General features: G+C 39.3%; 2 protein-coding genes across 3 annotated transcripts in view; both read right to left on the bottom strand.

Moving 5' to 3' along the window:
- Window positions 1–493: 493 nt before the first annotated feature.
- On the bottom strand, window positions 494–22,507 carry KIAA0408 (KIAA0408 ortholog). 2 transcript variants are annotated; one of them, XM_036404549.2, is made up of 7 exons: window positions 22,287–22,507; window positions 15,535–15,641; window positions 11,244–11,440; window positions 8,188–8,529; window positions 7,767–7,846; window positions 5,199–6,573; window positions 494–3,405 (listed from the first exon to the last, which is right to left on the bottom strand). In XM_036404549.2, the coding sequence occupies exons 2-7, from the start codon at window positions 15,539–15,541 to the stop codon at window positions 3,235–3,237; spliced, it is 2,172 nt and encodes a 723-aa protein (XP_036260442.1). In that variant the 5' UTR covers window positions 15,542–15,641; window positions 22,287–22,507; the 3' UTR covers window positions 494–3,234. The 2 variants fall into 2 exon arrangements, with proteins under 2 accessions (XP_036260442.1, XP_036260443.1); XM_036404550.2 differs by lacking the exon at window positions 15,535–15,641.
- Window positions 22,508–22,636: 129 nt separating this feature from the next.
- The window catches only part of SOGA3 (SOGA family member 3), a 31,637-nt gene continuing 27,882 nt past the window's right edge, over window positions 22,637–26,391 (bottom strand). The window contains exons 5-7 of the mRNA XM_036404519.2: window positions 25,692–25,763; window positions 23,914–25,089; window positions 22,637–23,294 (exon numbers count right to left, since the gene is read on the bottom strand). Of these exons, the coding sequence (XP_036260412.2) occupies window positions 23,190–23,294; window positions 23,914–25,089; window positions 25,692–25,763 (1,353 nt within the window). The 3' untranslated portion in view covers window positions 22,637–23,189. The remainder of the gene's footprint in view (window positions 23,295–23,913; window positions 25,090–25,691; window positions 25,764–26,391) is intronic.

The raw sequence follows: 26,391 nt of genomic DNA, 5'->3' as shown, positions 1-26,391 counted from the left end.
ATTGAGACTTCAGACAGGGTATGGAGGAGTAAAATTATTAAAACCTATTTCAGAAACAGGCTTACAAAGCTCACCACCTCCATTGGTGACACTAGGATTAATAGGAGGGTCAAGTAATGCTTAGATCATTTGTGTTTCTTGCACAAGCATGTGTATATGTGTAGATTTCCTTGTCAGAAACAACACAGGGGAACTTGAAAGCCCAAAGGAGCTTTTCCCTCTATAGCAAATAAGTGAATAAAGCCTTTACTGTGGTTCAATAACCACAGTTATGTGGTTCAATAACCACAGTTTTCTAGTTATGGAAACTAGAAAAATCACCACAATCACCACAGCATTTGAAGAGAATATTTAAACAGTGACAGTGGCAATTTTCTAAAGTTAGACTTTCCAACTAGCCATCTGCAGACCAAAATCACCAGTTTTGATACTTTTAGGCATCAGAACCAATGTCTAAAATTAGACTGACACAGAAAATCTTGACAAAATGGACTCATCCTTGACCTATTCGTTTATTTCAAAAACCTTCTGTTCATTTAACTTACATACATCAGGGAATGTTGTTGGTATTTGATCCTTTCTCTGTGATTCAACAATGTGGTCTATGTCAAAGGTAACCAAAGAAACTGAAGGGAACTAAAGAAACACCTTCACTGTCTAATCAAGGGAAATGCTTTTGGAGTTACATACTTCAAACAAAAGTGCATCACAATTTCTCAGAACAAAACTGCTTAACTTCACCATAAAGGTAATTTAAACAAGTGTTTTTGCAGTCAACAGTGACTGAAGTTAAGAACCACATTTTTTTACAATTCTCTCATATTACCCTTTCCCCAGCATTAGGCATTCAAAGCTGGTCAGCTGCTTAGGCATTTAAAAGGTCAATTTGCAAGGTATTTTGGTTTGTTAATTTCCACAGTTAGATAGAATATTAAACCATGTTCCAAATTTACCATGAATCATGTCTAATTTTGCTAGTGCTGAGGAAGCTAATGGAGTGCAATTTCTAAATTAGGGCAAACAGTCAAATTTATAGAACCCTTGATTTTTCACTTGAGCACACAGATTTTTGTCTCTAACCAAACTATATGAATTTTCTTCAAGATTTTCTGTCCTTGTATCTTTTCCAGCAATAACTTTGCAATGATGTCTGAGTAAGTTTTGATGAATTGTTGATTTGCTTGAAATCTTCATGAATTGTGCGATAGACCTAAAAAGGACCAGAAGTTTGGATAGAGCAAATTATTGTGAGTGTATTTTTAGCCAAGCAGACAGCCACAATGGCATGATAAACTGGGATTTATGGCTCTAATGCCTGCTCACTCCAATATTCGCAAGCCTGAACTGTTACCAATACTACCACACAGGCTATTGCTCAGAACACAGGGCCTCCTGTTTTCTCTCTCTTCAAAAACAAAGTCATGCAGAGGAAAGAAGAATAAGGTCCTTAAAGGAAGGAAAAAAGTGTGAATTCTCAACATGACTGGAATAGAACAACAGATCACTACAAATTAAGCACATTAAATTTTCCCTATATTGCCACATATACAATTCACTAGGACAAAAGCCTATACTCTCTCTGAAATCCTTTTTACATTCACATAAGAAGATGTGCACATTAATGGATCCTGGGATGATTTTTGAAATTCCTTTGAACACACTATGTTTCTCCAGAAGAAGAAGGAAAGTTGCCAGACAAGATCAGGCTGATGTTGAAGAAGTGCCTTTTTACACCTTCTGACCTAGACATACTGTTTAAAGGTAACATTTATCATCATTACTGCACTGTGTACCCAGCAACAGCCTAATGAAAGGTGCAAAAATTCCAGGATGAAGAAGGACATTGTCTTTCTGAAAGTTCAGAGCCTGGACAGCATCCATACTTCTTTCGCTCTGTGAGAAGGAACAAGCCAGGCTCTCTGTACATGTCATTCAGATGGCAAATAATACCAAGTCAAGTGGTGGCAACACCAGAGTCGCAATGCCATGTGTCAGGATTTCGGGCATCATTGATCATATCTCGATGCAATATTTCCCTACTAGATGCAGCTTGTTGCCAGAGTGCAAGTAAACTTCATAAGTGACTGCCACGAGTCAGTCCAGGAGCAGGGAATTGGCAAGTGGCTCAGGCACTCTAGTCTAGGAGAAGAGTAAAAAAGGAGTGTGGCTGCAGCACTGGGAGCAGTGGTGCTTGTTCTCCTGCCTTGAGTGAAAGTAAACAAGTCCATTGTTATCTGACTTTGCCAAACCTCAAAGTATAATGCTAGAAGGAAAAATAAGCTTTACAGAATTGAGCATATACAACTCTTTTCTTCCCTTCATAAATTTTATGTTAGAGTAGCTGAATCTACCAAAGTGTTTACAGTATGCTATATATATAATGGCACATATAAGCTTTGTAAAGGGTTTGTAACATTTCAGAAATGTCTCTGGTGCTGAAAAAGGCTAATGTATTACAAATCATATAATATTTTAATTCAGAAAAAATATGTTTAGGAATTTTGACCTAGCATTAGAGTTAGGAAACTGAACGAGGATGCCATGAAGCGTGACTGACAAATCAGTCAAGCTAGTCTGCTTCAGATACATATTGTGCAAGGCATTATCACTGCGATCAGTCACAAAAAATGCATATTTAGTTTTTTTACATTAAATACTACACCTGTGAACCTATGTAAAAGATATACAAAATATAAATGTCATTGGGACTGTATATTTCAAACTTTTTAAAATAAACACAAAGTATATTTATATATATATATGTAGGCATATAGGTTGTAATTTCAATGTCAACACTAGCACAGTTTGTCTCTTCTAAATACAGGCCAGTATACTTCCTAGTCCAACACATGCACCTACAAACACATGATCATGCATACAGCTTTACGTTCTGCTGTTTGCAGAAAAGTCAGAATATACAGCACTATACATTGTTTCAACTCAAAATTGATCAACAAATTAAGAAAGATGCCGTTCAAAAGAAATTCCTTGTGAACTATTAAAAAAAAAATCCCAAAAACCAGAGAAAACCAGGGATATCTCTATTTCATCTCAATAAAAACACTGAAGACCATGGTGATGATGACCTAAGATTCAGAATGCTTTGTCCAGCATGTGGTGGGGGTCACTCTTGGACAAAACACAACAGTGTGGAACTGGTTGCTATGACACATACCAAACACAGTCATAGTGAGGCATAGAGCTTTCACAACACTATCCAACCCAGCTCTGGGTTCAGACTACTGAGGTCTCTGACCGAAAGGAGACAGAGTTGTACACTGTTCTTCTCACAGCAGGCGGTGCTGATGGGGATCTGGATGCCCATCTGGAAGGTAGGCGTCGATTTGCTGGCCGAGCGGGACGGGAGAAGCCCTTCTCACTGGAACATTTCACTGGCACACATATCTAGAACACAAAGGCAAGTCCTTGCTTTAACAAGTTGCAGCTTTTGTGGAATGCAGCGGGAATGCAGGAGGACATTTGCGGTGACCTCAGAACAGGTGGTTGGAAGCTATTAAAAGGAGCGCAGCAATGCACAGAATGCAAAAGAACAGCTATTTCTATGTACAGGGATTCTCACATCAGTTGTTGTTTAAAATACATGAAGACAAGTGTCAGACACAAGGAAATGTATAAAGTGATAATGCAAGACAAAATTGACATTTCCTCTTATCTTTTAGTTTCTGTAAGTTTTTTTGTCAATGAATGCTGTAAAATATTCCAAGTGTAGAACTCAGAATACCATCTGATATTACTGGAGTAGGATCTACATGCTTCTCAGGTATTTTTTGATAGATCCTATTTCAGGAAACTCTGTTTCCATTAGTTCAGTGTGAAGCTGTTTAACTTGGTAACTAATTCAGAATGGTTATGTGCTAATACAGTGTCATGTCTACCAGCACACCCATAGAGATGCAGAGGAAACTCAACAGATTTTGATCATAGCTACATTGATGTAAATTTGAAATAATGAAAATAAACCCAGTGCCTCAAGCCACATGTAATTCTTTACATCTCTATGACATTAATTCTGCTGGACATAAAATGGTAACTCCGGGTCAGGCAGTATTCCACACTTAGTTTCTACAGATAGAAATGACAATATAAAATGTGAGCCTGTGAAAAAAGTCATTATTCCTTTTCTCCATATTAATTGATGAAAATTTGTTTGCCTGTCAAAAGTTTATTGGATGAAAAAGAAATCAGAAGCTTCACAGCTTTTTTATTTCTGTGCTGAAGGAAAGATGTGCCTGTTAAGCAAGCCATTGCATCACAGCAAGGCTGTCAGAAAGACATGCAGAAGAAAATCTGCATGGTCAGATTCTCAGCTGCTTAAATCTATATAGCTCCACTGAAGTCTGTGAATTTGTGCCAGTTTAAGACATACCAGCTGACAGCCTGAACCCATTTAAGTTTCCTAACTCAAAACACACCTGCCTTATCTTTTTTGAGATTCCAAGAGGCATATCTCTTTGTGTTCTTTGTGGACTTTACAGAACCTGCAACTCACATGTTTTCAAACCATCTGTTTGTCTTTTCATTAAGAAAGAATGTTGGCAAAGGCAATATTCTAAACTTCTGAAAATAAACTTCAGCCAAATATAAATTAATTAGTCATGCCATGCTCTTCTGTTTCTGTGAGCCTATGCTTGAATATATAGGAGAAGTTGGAACTGAGACATGAGTAAGAGAAGGTTACTTTATTACTGGAAACTTTATGGAGTCACAATATTCCTTGTCATAGGTAGTTCCAAGGAAAACCTGATCCAAGCAGCACCCTGGATACTGAAAAATGTTATCTAAGACCTCTAGGATTTGGGGCATGGCCAAGTCTTCTTAAGCCCTATGGGAAGTCTTATGAAATAACACATCAGCTAAAGGAAGGAGAGAGGGTGTTAAAACCTGGTTGAAGCTCTCACTAGTGCAATCTTAGCATAACTGCACTGTAGTAAAAAACTAGCTTTGCAGAACACCAGCAGGGATAAGAATCTGGCATGTCTTCACTGCTCATTCTTACATGCTTCTGCCCTCCCACAACTCTTAATCTGCAGAGGAAATGCTCCTGATTCATCCAGATCCTGGCCTAAAGTATCTATTTTTACATAATTAGTTACAATATATTAGTCTGCCCCATTTAAGAGTCTGAGGCTTGCTATGAAATGGAATTGTTTTACTTTTGTCATTCCTATGAACCTTACCTCTGGTAACTTCTGTCTCTCTTTTCCTTGCTTGAGTTGCTGCCCAATATGCCTGGCTGAATTCCTCGGAAAGTCTTGTTTTTCTTGCTCAATCTGGAGCATTTCTAAATACTGACTCAGTGTCTCGCAACCCCCATTGGTGAATTCAGAATTTGCCTGTGTCCTCTTATCTTTGCAGCATTTTGCATTACACGGAGAAGTCACAGTTGATTTTTCATAGGTTTTCAAAAGCTTTTCAACAACACCATAGTTGGACCTTGAGTCAGCTGAGCGCGGGCGGCCAGATAAGTTACTTGGTCTCCAGTCATGCTCGAGAAGCATGTGCCTATAACCACTGGTATTTGGAAGTCCATTCATGTGTTTTTGCTGCCCTGCTGTCCTGACAGCTTTGCTGGGGTTGTTAGTTTCTTGCTCCTTTGCTGCAGAGAGCTTGGGATTTGAAACACAAGGCGTATTTACAGTTTCTGCCCTGCTAGCAGCAGAGTCACATGGCGGACCACACGGTTTGTGATCTTCTGAGGCTGTTTGAGGCACCTGATTCTCCTGCAGAGCATTGTTACGTTTATCTGTGTGAAATACAGTCCGATTAAACTCATCAATCTTTGCTGCTAGCGTTTCATTTCTTTGGGTCTTTCCCAAAGGATACCTGGTGTCTTCCAAAAGATCATTGTGCGAGGTAGCAGGGGCATAAAAGTCATTGCTGTAAAAAGGGCTGCTGTGAGACTTGGTGTTTTGTTTCTGATGCATCTTGTTGCTTTGGGCCATATTTCCATCTGAACAACTCTTTTGGGCTGACAGTGGGGAAGGCTCATTTTTATTGTCTTTTCCAAGCTTGCCCATATCATATGCCCATGTGTTGTGGCAGAAATTTGTTGGAACATTGCACTCATTTTTGGTTACAGGTATTGAAGCAGTTACCATCACAGGAACTTTCACAGCCTGCCCTTCATTTGCACAGGCTACTGCAGATTTATTTTTGTTTACAGGTGAAGGATTCCTCAGTTTCCCCCCATTCCAACAATCCTGAGCCTTGCAATTGCTTTTGATGCCTGGATCTCTTATGGGTGCTTCTGAAAGCTGTATGACTGCAGAAAGTGAGTTTGTTAGGTGCCGAGAAGTGCTCCGTGGAGGAACTGGTGGAGCTTCTTTCTTTTGCCAAGGTCTGAAATCTGTTCCTATGTCACCAGTAAGACTACCATAAGAAATGTCCTTCAAAGCCTTGGTGGAGCTCATCAGATTCTTCCTATTATTATGTTGCTCTGTTTCAAAAGCAACTGAAGTCTGTGAATCATTGCTGGACACATGGTTCATCTCAGGCAGGATAACTGTGTTTTGGGTTTCTTTAAATTCCCCCAGGAAAGGAAGTGACTTCATTCTGCAAGTAACAGAAGAGGTGTTTTAAGGATGAGCAATAAGGAACATTCCAGAGAACCTCATCATGGATTAATTCTCCCCAGAAGCAGGTGTTTTAACACTGGCTACTTCAAAAGGTTTGGGAGCAGTTTTGCTGCAGCTGGTATACCCAGCACAACCGAAACACACACAAAAACTTGAGGAAAGGTCAACAAAAGGAATTTGCATTCCTTTGCTTTGCTACTAAAATTCTTTTTCTGAGTTTCTTAGATGATGACTGTTTTCTTGTCTCTGCTACAGTAAGTACAGTAGGATCTTGTTCTAATGACTCCTAGGAGTCTACCTGACTATGAACTGAATGAAGAAAGTTGTAGGACAGTGTATCCCTTGTTTAGATTCATAACCTTACACATGAGATCTGCCTTTTGATATATGATAAAAAAGCATCTTTAAAAGTTATGCATCAGCTATGAATCCATTTGCTCTAAAGATAAAAAGAGTAGCTAAAATAATGAATTAGTGACAGACTTTTAACTGATCACATGGTGGATTGTGAGAAATCCCTCTGACTTTTGGGAGCATCTGAGAAGGTTCAGTTTTACCTGAGAATTTCTGCACAACTCAAGATGCAGTCTGGTGTTTAGCTTCCTAGAGAAAACAATGAACACTGAATTTTTAACAGATGATGGAATGTTCACTTGCCATACTTTTCAGGGTCTGACTTGACATCTTTCCATTAGTACAGATGTATGGTGGTTCTTCCTTCTCCTGCTTTCTTTCTGCTCTTGGGTCATCAGTTCCTGACACATTCCCCATGCTTAAGGCTAGATTTGGGCTTTAAGTAAGAAATTTCCAGCCTGACAAACCCACACAGTTATAAAACTACATGGCAATGGGGCCAGAGTAGACAGAAATACCTGTTCACTTTCCCAATCCTCTGTACAGCCATTAGAAACAAATACAATTTCATCTCATATAAATACTAATCTGAATTTGTATGTTCTGTATATAAAACCCATTTTGCCAGTAAAACCTGCCTTTGTATCATATTTCAGCATATTTCATTTGAATATTTTATGCTGAGCACTGAAACACTAGGAGGGTAAGAACTGCCCAACTAATAAATCCAACAGGAAACCTGCCTTCAAAGTGAAAAGCATAAGGAGAATTATTCACTTCCTTCCTCTAACATAAGAAGACTAAAGATGTTTTTACCTTCTGTGATTAGACTTCTTTCGAATTTCCTCTTGATAGCTGCATAATTCTTCACTGACTCTGGCAAGTTCTTTAAGAGCCTTTATAAATATAAAAACAGGCCTTTAATATATACATTTAAAATGGTATCTCCGGAATTAATTTGAAACTTGTGGTCATTTGCATTTAAGAATCAAAGCAGAGGGAAGTAGTATGAGAAAAGATACAAAAATGCCCCCACCTTATGAACACAGGTAAAGAGCATGCTGTTAACACATTCAAACAGTGAGAAGACACTCATTGATAGCAAACCTAGGAGCAAGTAGAGACAATGACTTGTGGAAAGCTAAAATCAGGGAGATCAGTCCTTTAGCTTAACCTGGCAGGCCAAAGTCCTCAGTGCTTTCCTCCCCCTTGTAACTGAAACATGCTCATTACTTACTACATTGAGATCACCAATATAATTCCTGGTATTTTGCTCAGCAGTTTTAATGGTGAGGCTGTCTTCAGGTTCTTCGTGGTTCTCAAAGGCCAGATTGTCCATTAACAGAATATTGTTTCTGCTCTTGTTTCTGGGCTCCTTCCATTCGTGTCCTGTTACACCAAGCAGACTCCCTTTCTCCATTCTGTCGTTTGCCACATTGTGTTGATGGTTCAGCTCTGCTGTGTCACTCTCTTGCAAAGTAGGACAATGCATGGACAGTTGCAGCATCTTGCTCTGAATGGCCTTGCTATCATGGATCGTCATATTGCTCTCCCTTCTAAGTTTTACCTCCTGGTAAAGCTGAAAAGGCAATAAAACCTTCTATTAATTATGGTATTGTAATGAGCTTTATGGCAAGGCCCCCATATTTATCTTCTGTTTTGAATGATGCTTACTCAGCAGCACTGATTAGAAAGATTCTGGATGTGTTAGGAAACTGCTGAGTCATCAAGTGTGACAATTCAAACACCAGGATTGCCACAGGATAAGGCTGCTACCATTCTCAAACTCTCTGCCATAATTTTAATGTATGGCTTCTACCTCTGGCTGGGTCTGGAAGAGATCTCACGAGATAACTGGCCCTGCCTTGAGCCAAAAGATGCAGGGCTGTTTTCCAAGTAATATCAGCACACTCTGTGGTTGCCACAACTGTTATCTGATGGACAGGGAATGTAGGGGAATGTGACAGAGAGAGAGTGTTCTGGCTATGCTACAGACTATTAAAGCATATTATTTGAAGGAGAGGAAGTGAATTCTCATAAAATACAGTGCCATCTGCACTAGAGCAGACTCCTTCAGTTCTCAGACAAGTGGAATTCTTCCCTATGACTTGAGTGATAAATCAGTACTGCAGAATGGTATTATTTGGCAATGTGCTGTCACCTTCTTCTTTCATGCTATCTGCTGAGATCCAGTGGCTTCATTAGTAAATGGTGTTAATTCTGGTCACCCAGCACATTCAAACTAGGAACTGTGATAAATTATAAATTAGAAAAAATGGTAACATCATAAAAATCTCTTCTACTTACAGTATAATTTCCAGTACCAAGAATCCCACAGTTCTGTATAAACATTCGTTCTTAACTTGCTCTCGTGAAGAAAGCACACAGGCACCTCTGAGCAGCCATCTGCCTGCCCTCTCCCAGTGCACAAGGCCATCACAACAGCTTTTGGAAGGACAGTGGAAAAGAATAACAACATGCAGAACATGTGGCCATTTCATGGGCAGTGCTGTGGATTAGAAGAATTCTCACGTTCAGGGACTTAACACTTGACCTCATCCTGGGTTTCCAGATTTCACTCCCAAAGCCCAGCTGCTCATGGAAACTGAGGGCTGAACTTTGCCATTTCCAAGAAATAAGAGCCTCATATGGATTCAGCATACCGGTAACAAGGAACGATACTACCCCATTATATCTCCTAAACCCTACCAGTCTTTCTAGAGGAGTTAAGTTAGGTTTGGTGGGCTAGAGAAAACTGCCAAATTAAAATACAAGCTGAAAAGTAAGCACAAGTTTTATTGAGGAAATCCTTCTACAGATAATGGCATTTAAAAGGTATCTATCTCTCCTTTTCTCCAGCCATGTGGCTTGTGGAGAAGAAATGTCAGGCATCTGAAACCAGCAGCAGCTATAGTCACAGCTTAAGAGGGGACCTTAGGATTCCAATAACCTTAAGGTATAATCTCTAGTTTTGTTTGGCCCTGCCGTAGCCAGCAAATTGCTTAATTCTTTTCCTTTCAGCCCCGTTCCACTCTTTATCTCTTTCTCTTGCTTTCCTAATCTCTTGCTAATAAACAACATGATGAAAACCATCCTTACTGACATTGTCAGTTCTACTAATAGCCAGAATACCTTTTCATTACTGTCATTCCAAATCAGCTCTTATACCTAAGAAAATGAAATTCAACTACATATACACATCACATTACTAACTTTTGAAGCATTCTCAGCTTCGCAGTGAAATTAGAGAAGACTGCACAGAAAAGTCCTAACACAAAAGACAAAATGTGGCAAAGACCATCATACAAAAGTCTGAAAGAATTGTGGGTAAATTATAAGAGAGTTGACATTATGGAGCTCTGCTGCAGGCTGGTTTAATGGGCAGTGTATGGCTGCAGTTCCTTTGGCTTTGACCATTTTCCTTCTCAGTTTCATGTGAGCAATCTCTGCCATACATTCCTGTGCTGCTCAGCCACACAACAGTGCTGGCAGAGAGCAAGTGAAACTACTCAATGAAATATTAGATGAAAAATGTGGAAAGCTCACTAATGAAAAAACTTGCCTCCACAGGCTGCCAAGCAGACTCAGTTAATGCATTAGAGAGTGTCAGAGGGTTTGGCTGCAGGGACAATTTGGGGATAAAAGAATAATAAATAATTGCTGTGACTATTTCTGGAAGGAGATGCACTGCAAATAGCAAGGACTGTTTGCTAGTATCTGTAAACACAAGTGGTTTCAGAACTTTCATGCTATTTGCTGTACCTGTTTTCTCTCCCAAGAGTCATCCATAAAAGGAACAGGTTCTAGCCAGAAAAATTCTGTGTCATGCAGTATTTCATATATATATTATTTTTAATATTACCATTTGCCCCAGCAGACCTGTGCCATCTAAAGCCTTTTTGCTAGAGAATGATTTTGCTAGAGAATTATGATACCTAAATTTTGTGTTACAAAATATGCATTTTCTAAACCCCATATTGTTCAGTGTTTACTTGAAAAAAGCATGTATAATATGTACAACGTGGCTCATGCCCATGACTGAATTGTCAGCAGTAAGTACAGGCAATAATCTCATAGCTCACAAAGCCACATTCACCTCCTACCTTATTCATGACTATTAAATGAGCAATTGCAAATACTGCTTAATCCCAGGATTTTCATCCTTCTATCAGCTGTTAGAAACTTCCAGTGACACATAAGAAATAGGGTAAAATACAGAAAAAAAACTTGAAGCGACTCAATGTCACTTCAGGCCAAGTGAAAATGGTAGTTTGGATTTTTCTTTAAAAGTACCTCTTCTATTTTCTTCTGCATGACCTTCCATTGACATTCCCATTCTTTCCTTTCATTGTCAAATCTCTCCAGCAGTTCCATTTTTTCTTTATTCCAGTTCCTCTCAGTATTCTCCAGTTGTTCACGCAGGTCCATGGCTAAAGTCTGTGCAACAGCAAAGACAGCTCTCCTTTTTTTCTTTCTTCCCTGAATGTTTCCTGGAAGTTTAAGAGAATAAGTCTTCCTTATGTTTTATTCTAGCTTTCAGGGAACAAAGACAATCAAGAAAATTCCCAAAAATAATAACTGAAAGGAGCTTGCAGGAGACAGGGTTAGGGTTAGGGTTAGGGTTAGTTTGGACTGTGACTCAAATGTGGAAGAACTAAGCATTATAGGACATAAACCCAAAGGCAGAGATGCCCAGTCTGGAGAGGGGAGGTGGAACACATTCAGCATCACAGAATTCAGTAACATCTGCCATAGCAGGCTCTGTATCATGATCACTTTGCATCTTTGCCATTACTCTTTGCTATAAATGTGTTTTCCATGAACTTGGGTCTGTACAATATTGAATGGCACTTCAGGACCTTGGGATCCTGCAACATCTGCCCTTGAGGGTGAAAGCTATTTTTATATTTGTTCAAAAGACAACTGTAAAAGTATCACATTTGCTCACGCACTCCCTGCACACATGCAAGGAGCACGACAAGGACTGGTACATTCTTTTGGCAATTGAGGACTGCAAAGTTAATATACTCAGGGAATTTTCATGGCTACATGAATGCTTTGGAATTCATGAAGGAAGATAGGACAGGAAAGTTAGTAACAGGTACAAACACATAAACAGTAGAAATCAGTTATATAGGAGGGACAGAAGGTCACCAGAAAGGATTCAAGAATTTTGGATTTACAGATCTAGATCTATAAATGTTAGTTTCAGGATCAGTATGGGGAGAACTAGAAAATATTCTTCAACAGCACTAACTCCAATCTAGTTCAAAACCTTTCTCAGAATATTTGACTAATTAGTGCTTCAGTTTCTTCTTTCCCTTTAGAAGTCCTTAGCAAAAACTTTAGCCAAAGACAGTCTTTAGCCTTTAGTGTCTGTAAATGAAAAAAATATTAATTGAACCACTAAATTGGCAAGCTTTAAGGGAAATATTTTAGATCTGCTAATCTGATTTTGGAGCAAAGAAGTTACAAATCTTATGGGCCTGGTGATCCTCAAGCTTCCTCTTGCTTTCTTAGGTTTTACACTAGAAAGCCCATTACCATCAGCACATTTACTATGCCAGCAAGATTGAAATAACACTCATTAATTCAGTTATGATGGCTTCTGTGATATAATGTCTGGTACAGAGGCATTGATACTTGAGTTTGCTAACTTCAGCTCTCAAAGCCATTTGTTATGTTACCAGGGTGGTCATGGAATCTAGTTCTAGTAATAAAATGCCTCTGCATTGCTTTCTGCTCCTGTCAGAAATCAAATACGTAGGAAATTGAATTATCACAGAGTTAACTAGGAGTAAGCCCAGTTTACCTTTCTGCAATTTGTGCATTTCCCTGACTGATGATCAGTGATTGTCAACTCACAGGAACTGCTGATTTTACTGCCCACATTTCCTATGATATAGTAAAAATTCATTCCTGAGCCAAGTTCTTCCCATCCCTTATGTTACTGGCACCTCTTGTTGATTTAGATGTGGTTACCATGTAACCACCATTTGCTGTGTCTGCTTTATTTCAGCTGACTGGGAAGACAATGTCAAACTTGCAGTCAGCTTCTTTCACGTACAAGTAAGCAGAAGAGCTCAGATGAAACCAAACAGGTTACTAAGGTCTTTGGGTCATAGGAGTTCCTCCCACAGGATCTCCAAAGCCATCACAGGCCCAGCCCTAACTCAGGGCTTGCAGAACAGTTTGCCCCAAGTGCCTGCCTTGGAGCTCTGAAATGACAATCTGTCCCTCAATTACCTACAAATAGATTTCAAACCCTTCTTCTTTCCCCTGCCTAAAAACATACAGAGCAACTTCATAAAACCATAAACCACCTTGAAACTAGGAGCTGCTGAAAGACAGCACAGAATTCTCATCAAAAAAGAAGCCAAGTACTGGTTTGCTCACGGCCTCTTAGGGAATATAGCCAGGCTACAGAGACTGCACCTCTCCAGGCCAGAGTTTCAGCTTTGTGCCAGACTCCAGTAAGCATTGACCAAAAACAACTTGCAAAAAAATTATATTACACTTAAGATCCATTGCAATCTAAACATCTATTGCTAATGAACTTTAAGAATATTGCAGTACTTTCTCACCTTGCTAATTCAAAGGCTGCAATCTTTAGTACTGCCATTTGATTTTTTTTTTCTACATTTATGTCTTTATAAACTTTCAGGATACCTCTGAGAAATAAACAAAAGTCAACTCTCTGCTCCACTATAATCCTTACACAAATACGTGTCAGAAACAAAAAAAAAAGAAAAACCCCTATGTGTAAATGCTGTACAGTCATGAACAAGACAGGCAGACATAATCTGTCAACAACTTGCACAAATGGTGACTTTGCTAGTGCACTATTAGTAATAATGACCATGCTTTAGTCAGCCACATATTACTAGAAAGGTCAATACTGTATAGCGTATTTGTTTTTACACACATAAGAACAGATATAATATGCACTCCTTTTAAGCATGAATATAGTACTGAAAAGGCCTCTGGTGCTTCCTTAGTGCTGGAAACTACTATTGCCGTGTTGGCATTCATCTTAACAATTTTCAAATTGTTTCATGGAACTCCAATTATAAAAAAAGACTGAAGACAGTCAGAAGGAAAGCAAGTCTTAAAAGAGGATAGTTACAGAAGTTACAGATGGTCACTTGTAGCTCTAAGATCCACAAAAGGCGTGTATTGTTTCTTAGGCTTCTCTGATTTCCTCTTGACATAAATTCTGAGAAGAAAACTCATGTTTATTGATATTAGCAGCTGGATGACTATACAGCTTTGCTGCAATTTTACAGTGGATCAGTTCCTCAGAAACTTTGACTACCATTTCCACTTCTCTTCCCCCCCACTTTCTCTTTTTCTTGGTGTTTCCTTTGCATTTGTTTGGGGTTATTTTGGTAGAGAACATTGTGCAGTCCTGGTAATACACCCTCTGTGTGTATAGTGCACTGAGATTTCCCCATGGGTATTTCACATTGTTAAAGCAACCCAAGGCATGTAAAATGTCACATTGTCATTTGCTCTGTGGATCAGAACAATATCTGTGCTCTTGCAGTATTGGCAATTTCTCCATGTCCTAGACAAGGTCAGAAGCTCATTACAGCAATCAAATTAAGCAAATAATCAATTTTGTCTGCATCAGCTGCATTTTGCTTTAACTTTTCCTTTAGCCCTTCCTCCTCTCAAGCAAAAAATGTTTTAAGCCACTATTTGATGTTAGTCATTATTCCCCCATATCTTACCCTTTCTAGCCAGATATTAAAAATGCAAGATAGTTTGCAAACAACCTCTAGCAACTTCTGAAAATAATCAGCTTGACATCAGCTGAGATATTATTTTTCACCAGAGTTTAATCAGATTGGATGTGCATAATCATTCAGATACACAAATCTTCCCTTCTTTTTACAGAAAAAAAATGCAATCAAATTATATTTCCAAATAAGTGCTGTGTTTTGGATGACTAAGAAAATTGTAAACGTATGTATTTGTTCAATTATAAATGTGTGCCATGTGTCATGACAACATGCACTTTATACATTAAAAGAAAGTACAGTTGAGTGAGAGAAGGGATAGAAAAGAGGGAAAATGAGGAAGAAAGAGAAAGAAAAAAGAAAAGGGAAAAAGAAAAAAGAGAAAGAAAAGGTAAGGAAAGAAAAGAAAAAAGAAAGAAAGAAAGAAAGAAAGAAAGAAAGAAAGAAAGAAAGAAAGAAAGAAAGAAAGAAAGAAAGAAAGAAAGAAAGAAAGAAAGAAAGAAAGAAAGAAAGAAAGAAAGAAAGAAAGAAAGAAAGAAAGAAAGAAAGAAAGAAAGAAAGAAAGAAAGAAAGAAAGAAAGAAAGAAAGAAAGAAAGAAAGAGAGAGGATTCAAGTGCACACAATGCTGTCATCCCTGTTCTGTTAATATATCTCTGCCTGCACTGAAAAAACTAACTGAACTTTAGGAATAAAGACAATGTATAACATATATGAACTTCACATTACATATAAATAACATCAAGAGGGATGTTTAAATAACTGTTTGCCACATCAGAAATTTGCCTTCTTTTATAATCTTAACTGTTCAAAAACATTCATTTGAAATAAACTGCAACCATACCTTTCATGGAATAAGAAATCCTTTAGGAGTTTTTCAGTCCATTTCCAGGCAGCAGAGAAAGCAATGAAACACACAGCTAGCAGGGATCCTGTTCTGTGAATCTTGATCTTTAAAAGAAGTAAGAAAACTAAGCAAGACACAACCTTTCAACTGGGGCAGCATTTGCAACTCTCCTTGAATAAATGCTCAACTTTTGCAAACTGGAAAACAGTTCCGTTCAGCATCATCCCCGCAGCTGGCTTCCACGTGACGTCAGTGCACGGAGGATGGTTTTAAAGCCATCTCTTCCAACCCCCAGCTTTGTAACTTTATATCTCCTCATATTTTGTGTAAACAACTCCAACTCCAGGACATTTTTAGGCTTTATAGTGCAGTCCAGTCTTTAAAGCTTGCCGAAGCAGCTAGTGTTAATATCAAAGCTGTGACAATAGGCAATTTTAGCTTTCTTTTATTGTTGTCCATGCTGTAAAGGAAGATTTTTGCTGTCTTCCAGACCCCATTTTCAGGGTTATATTTTTTAGTATGATCATTTTGAGATTTGCAACTTGATCCTCCTTAACTGCTTTGTAAAAGGAGTTTTGTTTAAAGCAGAGGTTTTGTTGGTTAACAGCTATCCTAAAGAGCTAAAAGCGAACCACTCCTCCCTAAAATCCCTTTCTGTATTCTAAATGTGCTCTCAGTTATGAAATGCAGAATTATTGGGCACTGTGTAATCCTACTGTCTTGCATTCTGGGAATGGCAGTAACAGTTTCTTTGGGATACACCCAAATATTCCTGATACTTTATAGTGTTTCTGGATCAGATTCTACAGTCTGTTAATTCACTTTGTATCTCAGCAAAGCAGAACACTTGAAATTGGATGAAGAATCTCTCTTGAACAGGGAAACTCATCTCTGGCACAAGGCTGGTAAAGAAGGTCCAAAAACACCTTGGGCTGGATATAAATCCCTAGGAGTGTCCACAGCAAGTGTTGGCATGGGATGAGGGAAGGGAGCGTGACAAAAGCATCCAGCAAGCAAAAGTCCACAGGAGACCCTGAAGCCAGAGCAGCAAAATTCAGCTGCTCCCCCTGCTGAGCTGCAGGCAGGAGGAACCCAGCTCACTCCTCAGGTCTCTGACCACCAAGATAACTCCCCTGCTGCCCCCTGGGTTAAACTGCTCCCATTTTTTGGCAGCCCGAGAGAGACCCCGGGGGAAAGCCTCACACACACCACCCTGCTGGGCACTGGTGATTGGGTGTGTCTGCAGACAGCAACTGAGACAGGCAGCAAATTCACCTTTCAGGGAACATTTTGCCCCATATGTGCCTGGAGAAGGGCCACAAAATACTTGATTGAGGCAGCACAAAACTGGACAAATCGCGCTGTCAAAAAGATGTCTTGGAATGCCCTAAGCAGGAACATATTTTTGTGGGCAGTGCAGCTTATGACAAGAGGATCAGTGAGAAAAAGGGCACAATATGAGGATTCACACATCCTTTGCTTAGTCAGCACTCTCCTCGTTAGAACAGCAAGTTTTTATCTGACAAAATCCATTATAAAATCCAGTATAAAAATTTTAACTCTGGGTGCATTTTATAGTAAATACCAAACCAGGTTTCAGGGAAAACACATTTTTTCTCCTTATATGGTCTAGCTGTAAGTCTCAGCGAGAACATTAATTGGGTGCTTATTCTGCTCACATGTAACTTAAATAATGGGACTTGGGCTATTTGTGAAAATTGTAAAGATGATCTAAAAATTGAACAAATAATACCCCAAGTACACAACTGAATGTTTCTGAAGAAAATCCTCAGAGTCTAAACTCTGAGGATTTAAATCTAAAGAAACAGTATGACTTTCTTTTGTGAGGTTAGGTCTCAAGTGCCAGCTGACATGGTTGGAAGTGAAGCCGGAGTGCTTGGGAGCAGAGCTGAGCCCACAGCTGGAGGCCAGGCATCAGCGCACTGCCTCCTCCCTGAAGCCAGCACAGCTGCACTACTGCACATGGAGGCAGACTCTTCAGACATGTTTTTTTTACTCTATTCCATCAACAGAGGCTATTATTCTTGTGTCTTTAATATTGCTAACTCCATGCCTCTTGTCTTGCTACGTGCACTCTTTGAAGTAAAAACAGTAAAAATAAATAAAACAATGGGCTAAATCCCAGGCTTGAGTTCTCAGTCAGGCAGAAGGCTTCATTTCTGTCAGTGTGAGGAATTAGAAATGTGTGAGAGTCAGGGGCTCATTAGGAGACAAGCACTAGACACACCTCATAGGTCAAAGGAACACATTAACTTCATCCTAATATGGAAAAGGTGAGACAAAGAAAACATGAAGTGAATTGTAAAAACATGGAATCATTGTTCTATATACCCTTAAATGTAGCAGTAGAGAATTCTGCTTTTGAGGCTAAGAAATTATTCAAGAGAGACTGTCCCTACTGTCCATCCTCCAGCATCAGCAGACAAAGCAGCAAATGTAGCTTCTTGGTATCTGGCACAGATAAAATAAGCAGGAAGACTACTGTAGGCTTTTTACATCCAACATATTGTTTCCACAGGAAAAGTATATTTTGTCCATATCTGGTACCATCACTGCTTGAGTCAAAAGTCAGCACCTCAACAAAAAAAAGCTGCAAGAGCATTTTAAACAAGACCTCTGCTAAATTTCTCTTCATCATGCAAGACTGGAGACAAAGCAGCATGAGTTTAAGCATGAGCTATAATCTGATCATATACTAAGGGCAGTGGCTAATAAAATCTACTGAAGACTACTTCACAGCATCTTTGGCTGTGCTGCCCCAGCTTGGTTATGGCACACCCATTCTGCTGTGGCCACAAAAGCTAGTGACAAAAAGGAAGAACAGCACTGCTGCCACTGCAATCAACCCAACCTCACCATTAGATTCCTGAATGATGTACACCTTAATAATCCTGGTACATACACCTCGGGAGAGGCTATATACAATGGGAAATGGGCAGAAGGGAATGCAAACCCTGTCTCCTCTTACTCCTATTGCTTCTCCAATAGGATATAACTCAGTGCAGAGGCAGAGCCAGCTAAATGTTATGTCATGTTGCTGCTCCAAGGTTACATTGGAAATCGGTGGCAGATACTTTAGATGTTTACTTTAAATAGAGCCACCGTAATTTTCCCCATAGGCAACTGCATGTGTAATGGCAAAAGTTGGATTTGAATATCACTTCCCCTGGCATTAAATCAGAGACAGAAATGTAAGCCAATGGGAACTACGTCCCTGATACTGATGCCTTTAGAAGTCTCCTACTCACCTATCAGATTCCGGGGTGACTAAGGAGAAGGGCATGTAATACCCTGAAGCTCTGCTTGTTTTCATAAACAACTCCTGAAGTTCATGTGCAGTTCATCTCTTTTTATAACACATATCTAGACAGCCACGTTTTTGGCAATTTTCTATTTTCCAACTGCCAGGCATATTTCTGCACTATAGCACCTGCTCTCTTCGAGTTTTGATTCTGAAGCACTGGTGACATGTGTCAGCAGACACTTATTCTATCTCTCAACTGGAGCTTCAGGCATGGATATTTTTGGTTGAAAGAAGTATTTCCGAGCCTGGAGAAAATGGTCATTCTAACATAATGGGAATTTTTCAGTAGCAGTAAGAGAGAATATCTGTAGAGGGATTTTGTCAGGGCATTCAGAGCCAGCTCTAAACTAATTTATTGAATTTTTCTGGTAGCATTAAAGGAAAAAATGCACCTATTCCCTAAATTACATAAAAATTCACTGGAGATAGTGCCAATTTCCACAAGTGAAACAATATCATAATTAGATCTACAGAAGGAAGATCTTTTCCTTTTGAAAGAATACTGAATAAATCCCCTGGGAACATAGGAAACAGAAATTTAATATATCAGGGAAGTGCTAAATTAAGGCAATTTCACGGTTCAAATTCCATGGCTTTTTTCCCCTGGAACATTAATACTTCACCAGAATATTCCAAAATGAGAGCTGTAAATCTGCTAAATGAGATTTCAACTGATAGGTAACCTGGCATATCCAGCTCCTTGCCACATGCAAACAAAACCTGTATTCTTCTTACTGTTTGTCTTCAGAACTCCGAGCGGTGCAGCCAGCGGAATCAGTGAATCAGCAGTGCCCTGCCTGACTCCAATGCACTCCTGCTAGAGGATGCTGATGTGTTCAGCTGCATTTGCTCACTCACCTGTGAGATGGTCTTCACCCACCAGGCCAGTTACTGAGTGGGGAGAATCTGCTTTCTTTCTTGGCAAGTATAATTACTGCATTTCGTAATATCAAGTTATTTCAATTTAGCAAGACATAGAACACATATTTCTTTGGCTAGATCTTATCTTCTGGCTATGGATAAATGGCCATACTCATTCTGTTAGCTTTCTCAGCATCTTTTAAAGTTGTGCAATATCTGGCATGAAACAGATCAGCAGCTCAAATCACTCCCTTCAACCTGAATGCAAAAGGACAAGAAATACACATCTCATTTCTCACTGAGATTTCTCTGTGAGGCTCCTCGCCATTCTCCTTGCTCATGAGAGATTCAAAGACTGTCTGGAGCTTCTAAAATAATTTTGTATGCTTTAGTGTGCTTTAATTTCAGACTGCTGGTTGTGCAATAGCTCCCTAAATGTCCCAAAAGGTTTCAGCTTTGATTTTGCTTTGTTGATGCCTGATAGAAATCTCCAGCGTTTATGCAAGAAAAAATACAGTGAGAAATCAATGGGAATGTAATTGCCAGTGCTGTGCAGAGATTATCCCCACCTTTTATCCCAGTAATTCATTCTTACATTTTCTGATTTCTGAGAAAGAAACAAATCTTTCCCAATTAATTTCCAAGATTTATTCAATGTATGAATTCAGGGTGTTACTACATTAGAGTGTTACTGATACACTCTTTGTAAATCAAACCTTCTCCACTCATTTTTATTACATACAACACCAAGAAAGGTATAAGCAAGTGTGGGTTAAAAACTGGAAGCCCAGAACTTCAGATCTTAGATTAAGTATGACTTTTTCTCTCTTAGGGAAATTGAGTCAGTAATATTTAAGAAAACACAAATGATTGGTTTTTCCTCCACAGGAGATACTAAAGCAGAAAGAAACTGTAAAAGTCAATCTTGTGCTAAGATTTGGTATGACAAGTTTAAGCCTCAAATTTTTGTATTTTTAATGTGCAAATTGCAAATCCATGGGGGGAAAAAAAAAACCCTAGTATTTCCAGCAGCTGCTGAAAAACAAAAGGCCTTTTCCAGTTACAGAAATTCACTGTGAATTATGGCTTGATCATATCTTGCCATAATAGTTTTTAATATGTGGAATTTAATTTTAGGTAACTGCATAAATTATAGCATCTTAGAAACTCCTCAGAATTACTTTGGGCCTGACTTTATCCTTTGCTGGGATAGTAGTCAAAGCTATCTATTAATCTCACATATATTGATTATAATTTCCTTTATACATCTCCCTAACTATAACATGGATAATGATGACAACATCCCCTAGTAGGAATAAGTATTTGGATTAAATCAAGGAGTTGAGTGATTTAGCTGATCAAGGTAACTGCACCTGCAGAGGGTGTTGAGGGAAAGCTAGACAAAGAGAAAAATACTGTACTTTTTAATAATGAATATTTTTACTATTTTTTTTCACTCACGTGACAAAAATTTTATTGCCCATCTCTTGCTGCTCTCTGTGGATTTTCCCTCAAAAATGGTGTCTCAGCTATTTCAAGTAGCAGAGCATAACCTAGGCATGGAGATGAACTGTTCTCACTGGGGAATGCATTAAGTGAACAGAGAGCTAACATGATAAATCAAAGGTAATCCTTACCACTAGCTAGAAAAACAGCTACTTTATTTATTACCACTCTTTACCACTACATTATTCAACATGGAAACTGCAGAAAAAGAAGTGTCATTAACACACACACTTGTTCACCTTTCGAGAATTTGTATTTGTGGGACTCAATGGTTTCAGCATGGGTTGAATGAAACAGAAAAGTGAGCTCCATTGGGCATTTCAGATGAGGTTTTCATAGTGGGAGATCTACTGCTTGTAGGAGCTGCTATGTAAGTGTGAAAGAAAGAAATTAGTCAACTGTACTCTTACTTCAGCCTCTCCCAGGCGAGAAAGGAATATTCAGCGACTACTGATGCACACCCATGTACAGAAGCTTCCCTCACCATGGGCACTGGCTACCAATGGCACAGTTAGACAGGGGTCACTCAGCAAACCAAGAGTTGCCACGTCCATTTAAAAATCCTGCTCAAATCTGGGGATGTAGCATGGCCATTTTTCTAGAGCACAGAGAGAATGCAGCCAGCCTCTATCTCTCAGAAGACTCCTCAGCTACTCTGATACCTTCTCCTCACGCTTCTCATTCTCAGAGGCTCCAGCTCCTGGCCACCATTGCAGATATAGTGCTCTATACACCAACTGTTTTGATTGGGACCTAATGCACATAATGGAGTGCTGAAAAACATTATCATCACCATTATGCAAAATATACATACAAGCTCTGATATAAAACTGCAGAATACACACACAAAGTGGCATTACCATTCATATGTGGCTAGAATACAAATTCTTTTTCTAGGAGTGGGGAGAGGAAAGTAACAGAGTCCTCACACCCACACTGCATTTTTTTGTTTTGGTGCAAATTAAGGAATATTAAATTGGTTCCACTCCTCAGGAAATTTTTATTCAAAAATTATAAAACCAGACAAAGTAAAAAACTCAATTTTTTGCTTGCTTACCTGGAATACCACAGTGGGCAGGTTTCCTATTCAACTGGGTAACTTTTTGGTATGGTTTTTTTCAGTTCTTTTGGTTTGGCTTTGGTTTTGGCAAACAAGTAGTCTTCAGTGTTTTTACAGCAGTGGATATTACAGAAACTATGTCTCTTGCACTTCTTATCTTGGAGGGTGGACAAAATAAACAAACTGAAAATAACACTACAATGAACAGTAAATGATGAATGACTTACAGTACAAAAAACAGTGTAAAAAGGAAGACAAGTTTAAATATTGTTGTGTATGAAAGGGATGAAAATAATACAAGGATGAGAATAAGTAAAATGATAGGCTGGAACATCTGGGAAAGTAAATACAAAGACAAAGAGAACAGTCAATTAATGGAATAGCAAGTCCAAAGTTTCAACAAAATAAATAGTGAATCAGAATATGCTTGTGGAGGGACCAAGTGCCCATCTCCCATTTACTTCAGTAGGAGTTCTGCATGGTCAAGCCCTGAAATGTCCAATTGTTAAATGTTCAATTTTATTATTTGTTTAGAGAAAATACTAATTAGTTTGTTTTAAATTTGTGTAGGTCCATGCAGTGCTCTGCCTTTAAGCCAATGGGAGCTCTACAAGCTCAGAACTAGTGCTAGATCAGAAAGTGAGCATGCTAAATGCCATCTCTGTTTGATTTCATGCAATACATGTATAGTAATTGATTAGCTTTAAACTCACTGCGTCTGTGACTTTCTGATACAAGGAAACAAAAGACTAATTAGTCAGCATAGGAATAAGAATAGCTTTCAGCTTCACCTGGCAACTACTTCAACTGTAAACTAGCAAGACAGCACAAAGTAAATTAACACAGCAAGAGACTTACAAAACATTCGATAACTTCATTAGCAATAACAAGATATGCCAACTATAGGATTGCATGATAAGATAAGGGTAGGTAATTTTCATTTTTCATGGCAAAAGATCTTGAGTCAGCAAGGAGTTTGCTCCCCAAAACCTCTCTGAAACAATTCTGTACAAAAACAAACCACAACAAAGACGCTTGTTACTGCTGCATGCAAGCAGTGATTAAAAGGCCTTCAACAAGATGCAATCTATTACAGCAACTACAATATTCACATTACTGTGTGGCTCTGTGACTCCATATAGTAGATGTGCATAGTTTCTTTTAATCTGTGGTTTGCCATATTCTCTACAGTTTTTGAAATTTAGTATTTCCTCCTGCTTAAAATTAACAAAATTTCCCTTTTGTCCATTTAATAGCAACCCATCCACTAAGAAAACAATCATGTTCATATGTACCAAAAATACCGTTTGCACTGCCTTTAGTGGCAATGAAGGCCCAACTCTGTCACATGCAATTGCAAAGCCGAAAAGGAGTAAAATGTTCTGTCTCCTAGAGCATGATTTTAATTTTCAGGAGACCAGATTTATTTACTGTTCAGAAACAACTCTATTGGTAGAGTATGTTTTCATATGGCCAAATAAGAGCTTGAAGTAATATAAGAAACAGTGATTTTTGTTCACTGCCTAGAATAAAGAATTTTCTTTTTGTGCCATAGATCGAATTTGAGGTTTAATTTGCTTGGCAGAGCCTTTTTACCTGTAGGCCGTAATAAGTAAAAGTCTACCTGACTCACTGACAAAGGTTCATCTGCACTTCGATCGTCCGAAGACTTAGGAACTTCCAGTCTGTCGATGAAAGCCTGGAGCTCCTTCCTGAAGGCCTTCATCTGCGCATTGATCCGGTACAGGAGCTCGTGCTCACGTATCCTGCTGCCATCGTCCTCCTCGTCCATCAGCCCAAAGAGGTCCCCGTTGGCCACATAAATTCTTGCCTCTGTGATGATGGTGCTCGTGTCGGAAATGAGGCGATCTATTGTCTTGCCCAGCCGCTCGGCTTCGGAGCGAATGTCCTTCATCTGCTGCCTGTCAGTGAAGCTTTTCTGCCACCCTGACGGCGTTGGATAAAAAGACCTGGTGGGCGTCAGGCACCGAATGTTGCGCACCTCTTCGGAGTCGCTTTCCCCACCGATGGGACCTTCCCTTTTGCGGTGAGGGGGGCGGGAATCATCATCGCTCTCCTTTTTTCCCGCATCGCTTTCCGCATCGCTGTCTCTGGGGCTGCCGCGGATCCCCAGGTGAGAGGCCAAGTCGTAGCGCTGCATGTTGGACATCAGGACTCTGTTCTCATACTGGAGCTGCATGACTTTGCCACTCAGCTCGTTGATCTGCATTCGTGCAGCTTTTAGCTCCTCCTGTAATGCTTCTGTCTTGGCATTGTCATGGTGCCTAGAGCTCTCATGGGCCCCAGACTTGTACTTGTATTTGTTCAGCTCAGCTGTTATGCGTTTGTTTTGTTCTTCTAAATCAGCTACGTTTCTCCTCAGCAATTCTGTTTCATCTTCTACTAGCTGCAAATGCTGTCGTAATTCTGACAGGGATTCATTCTGCTCTCCCAGGAGTGGGTTCGTGGTCCCTGAGAAATCATCTCCTCTTAAATCATCGAGTTCTGCTTTCAGTCCTCTATTTTCTACTTCTAGTTCCACTATTTTCCTCCCAAGAATGTTAGCTTCCTCCTCCACAAGCCTCAATCGAAGCTTGAGCTCAGCTTCTCTTGTGGTAGGTGGCCCACCTGCTTCACCTTTTGGCAAGGGACTGTCCAAATCCCCATAAAATGATCTGTATTTTTGCAGCTCATGTTCAAATCTGTCTTTCTCTTTATCAATTTTAGCCATTTTCTTCCTCATCAAGGCTGCTTCTTCTTTGACAAACTGTAACTGGCATTTCAGGTCTTCATTGTCATCCTTAGGAAAAAAAGCAATATTTGAACAAACTTGAAATCAAACAGGAGACCTCCAGTGCGATTGTCTTAATTTACAAGATTATCACAGGTACATGGCTTTAGATACTAAGATATTTTTCTGCAATATTTTTTCACTGATCAATAAATTAAAAACAGGGGAAAATACTATTTTACTTGTGACTGAAATTTGCACAGTCCCCAGAAGTACCTTGGGGGGGGTGGGAAAAGGGAGCTTGTAAAAAACCTTATATTTTCTATGCTTGCAACATTATCAGACTTTACAGTGTTCAAAAATCCTGGAGTCAGCACAAATAGAGCCTATAAATCTTGTTTCACTGCTGCTGCCATTTACTTTGCCTAAAATACAGAGTAGGTGAAAGCTGGTGGGTTCTGTTGCAGCACCAAGTTTGTTTAGGGAGTCCTTGAGATTAGTGGTGTCTGACTGCAGATCTGGGTAAGAGCTCATCCATTTCACAGCATACAGAAAAACAAAGGGCAAAGCAAAAAGCAAGCCAAGTGCAAATAAGTAAACCATGTACCCCATTTCCACAGCTCCTTGAAGTCTCCACATAGGAATCAAGGCTACAGTTACTTGCAACATACCTCTGTTGGCGTCTGCTGTGACTTTTTTTCTGATTTTGGTAGGTCTTTGCTTCCTCTCCTCTTCAGTGATTGCTGCAATTACAACAAAAGGACATGCACTGAATTTTTCTAAAGGTACACTAAAGATGTATATAAATTGTATATAATTAATTTTAAAAGAGAGCAAATCAAATGCAACTATAAAGGAATTAATTTCTTGTAATTTTTGAGATACTAAATACAGAGGAAAGATGCCATAGCCCAAGAATGAAACAGCAATGGCACACAAATAAGGTTTTAGTTTAATCAGTCTTACCTTTTTTATTCAACACATTTTGAGACTCGTGCATTATGAATGCTTAACAAACGACAAGAGTGGTAAGAAAACAGGCATCCCAAGTGGTAACTGTCAGATGGGAAAGCTGAGACAAGCAGTGAAACCCAGCTCCCCCATTTGATATTAACCCTGGTGGGGCCAGGGCACTTAAAAAAGCCTTCATATTAGACAGCTACACTAAACAGCGTCACTGAGATCTGTAGCTGACTCCAGTGTGCATCTACAAGCACACCTTCTCTGTGTCCCCCCCTCAGGCTTCAACCTTGCAGTGCACTGCAGTCACACTTCCTTAAGTGTACACTAGGGACAAACTCACACATAGCTCTGGTCACTATGTTTGTTCTGTTTCCAGATCATATTCAAGTAAATGCCATTTAAAACTGC

This window comes from Molothrus ater, chromosome 3 (assembly GCF_012460135.2).
Source record: "Molothrus ater isolate BHLD 08-10-18 breed brown headed cowbird chromosome 3, BPBGC_Mater_1.1, whole genome shotgun sequence".
NCBI classification, from domain to species: domain Eukaryota; kingdom Metazoa; phylum Chordata; class Aves; order Passeriformes; family Icteridae; genus Molothrus; species Molothrus ater.
Note: the sequence above shows the minus strand (reverse complement) of the source record. Positions and strands in the feature narration are given on the sequence as shown.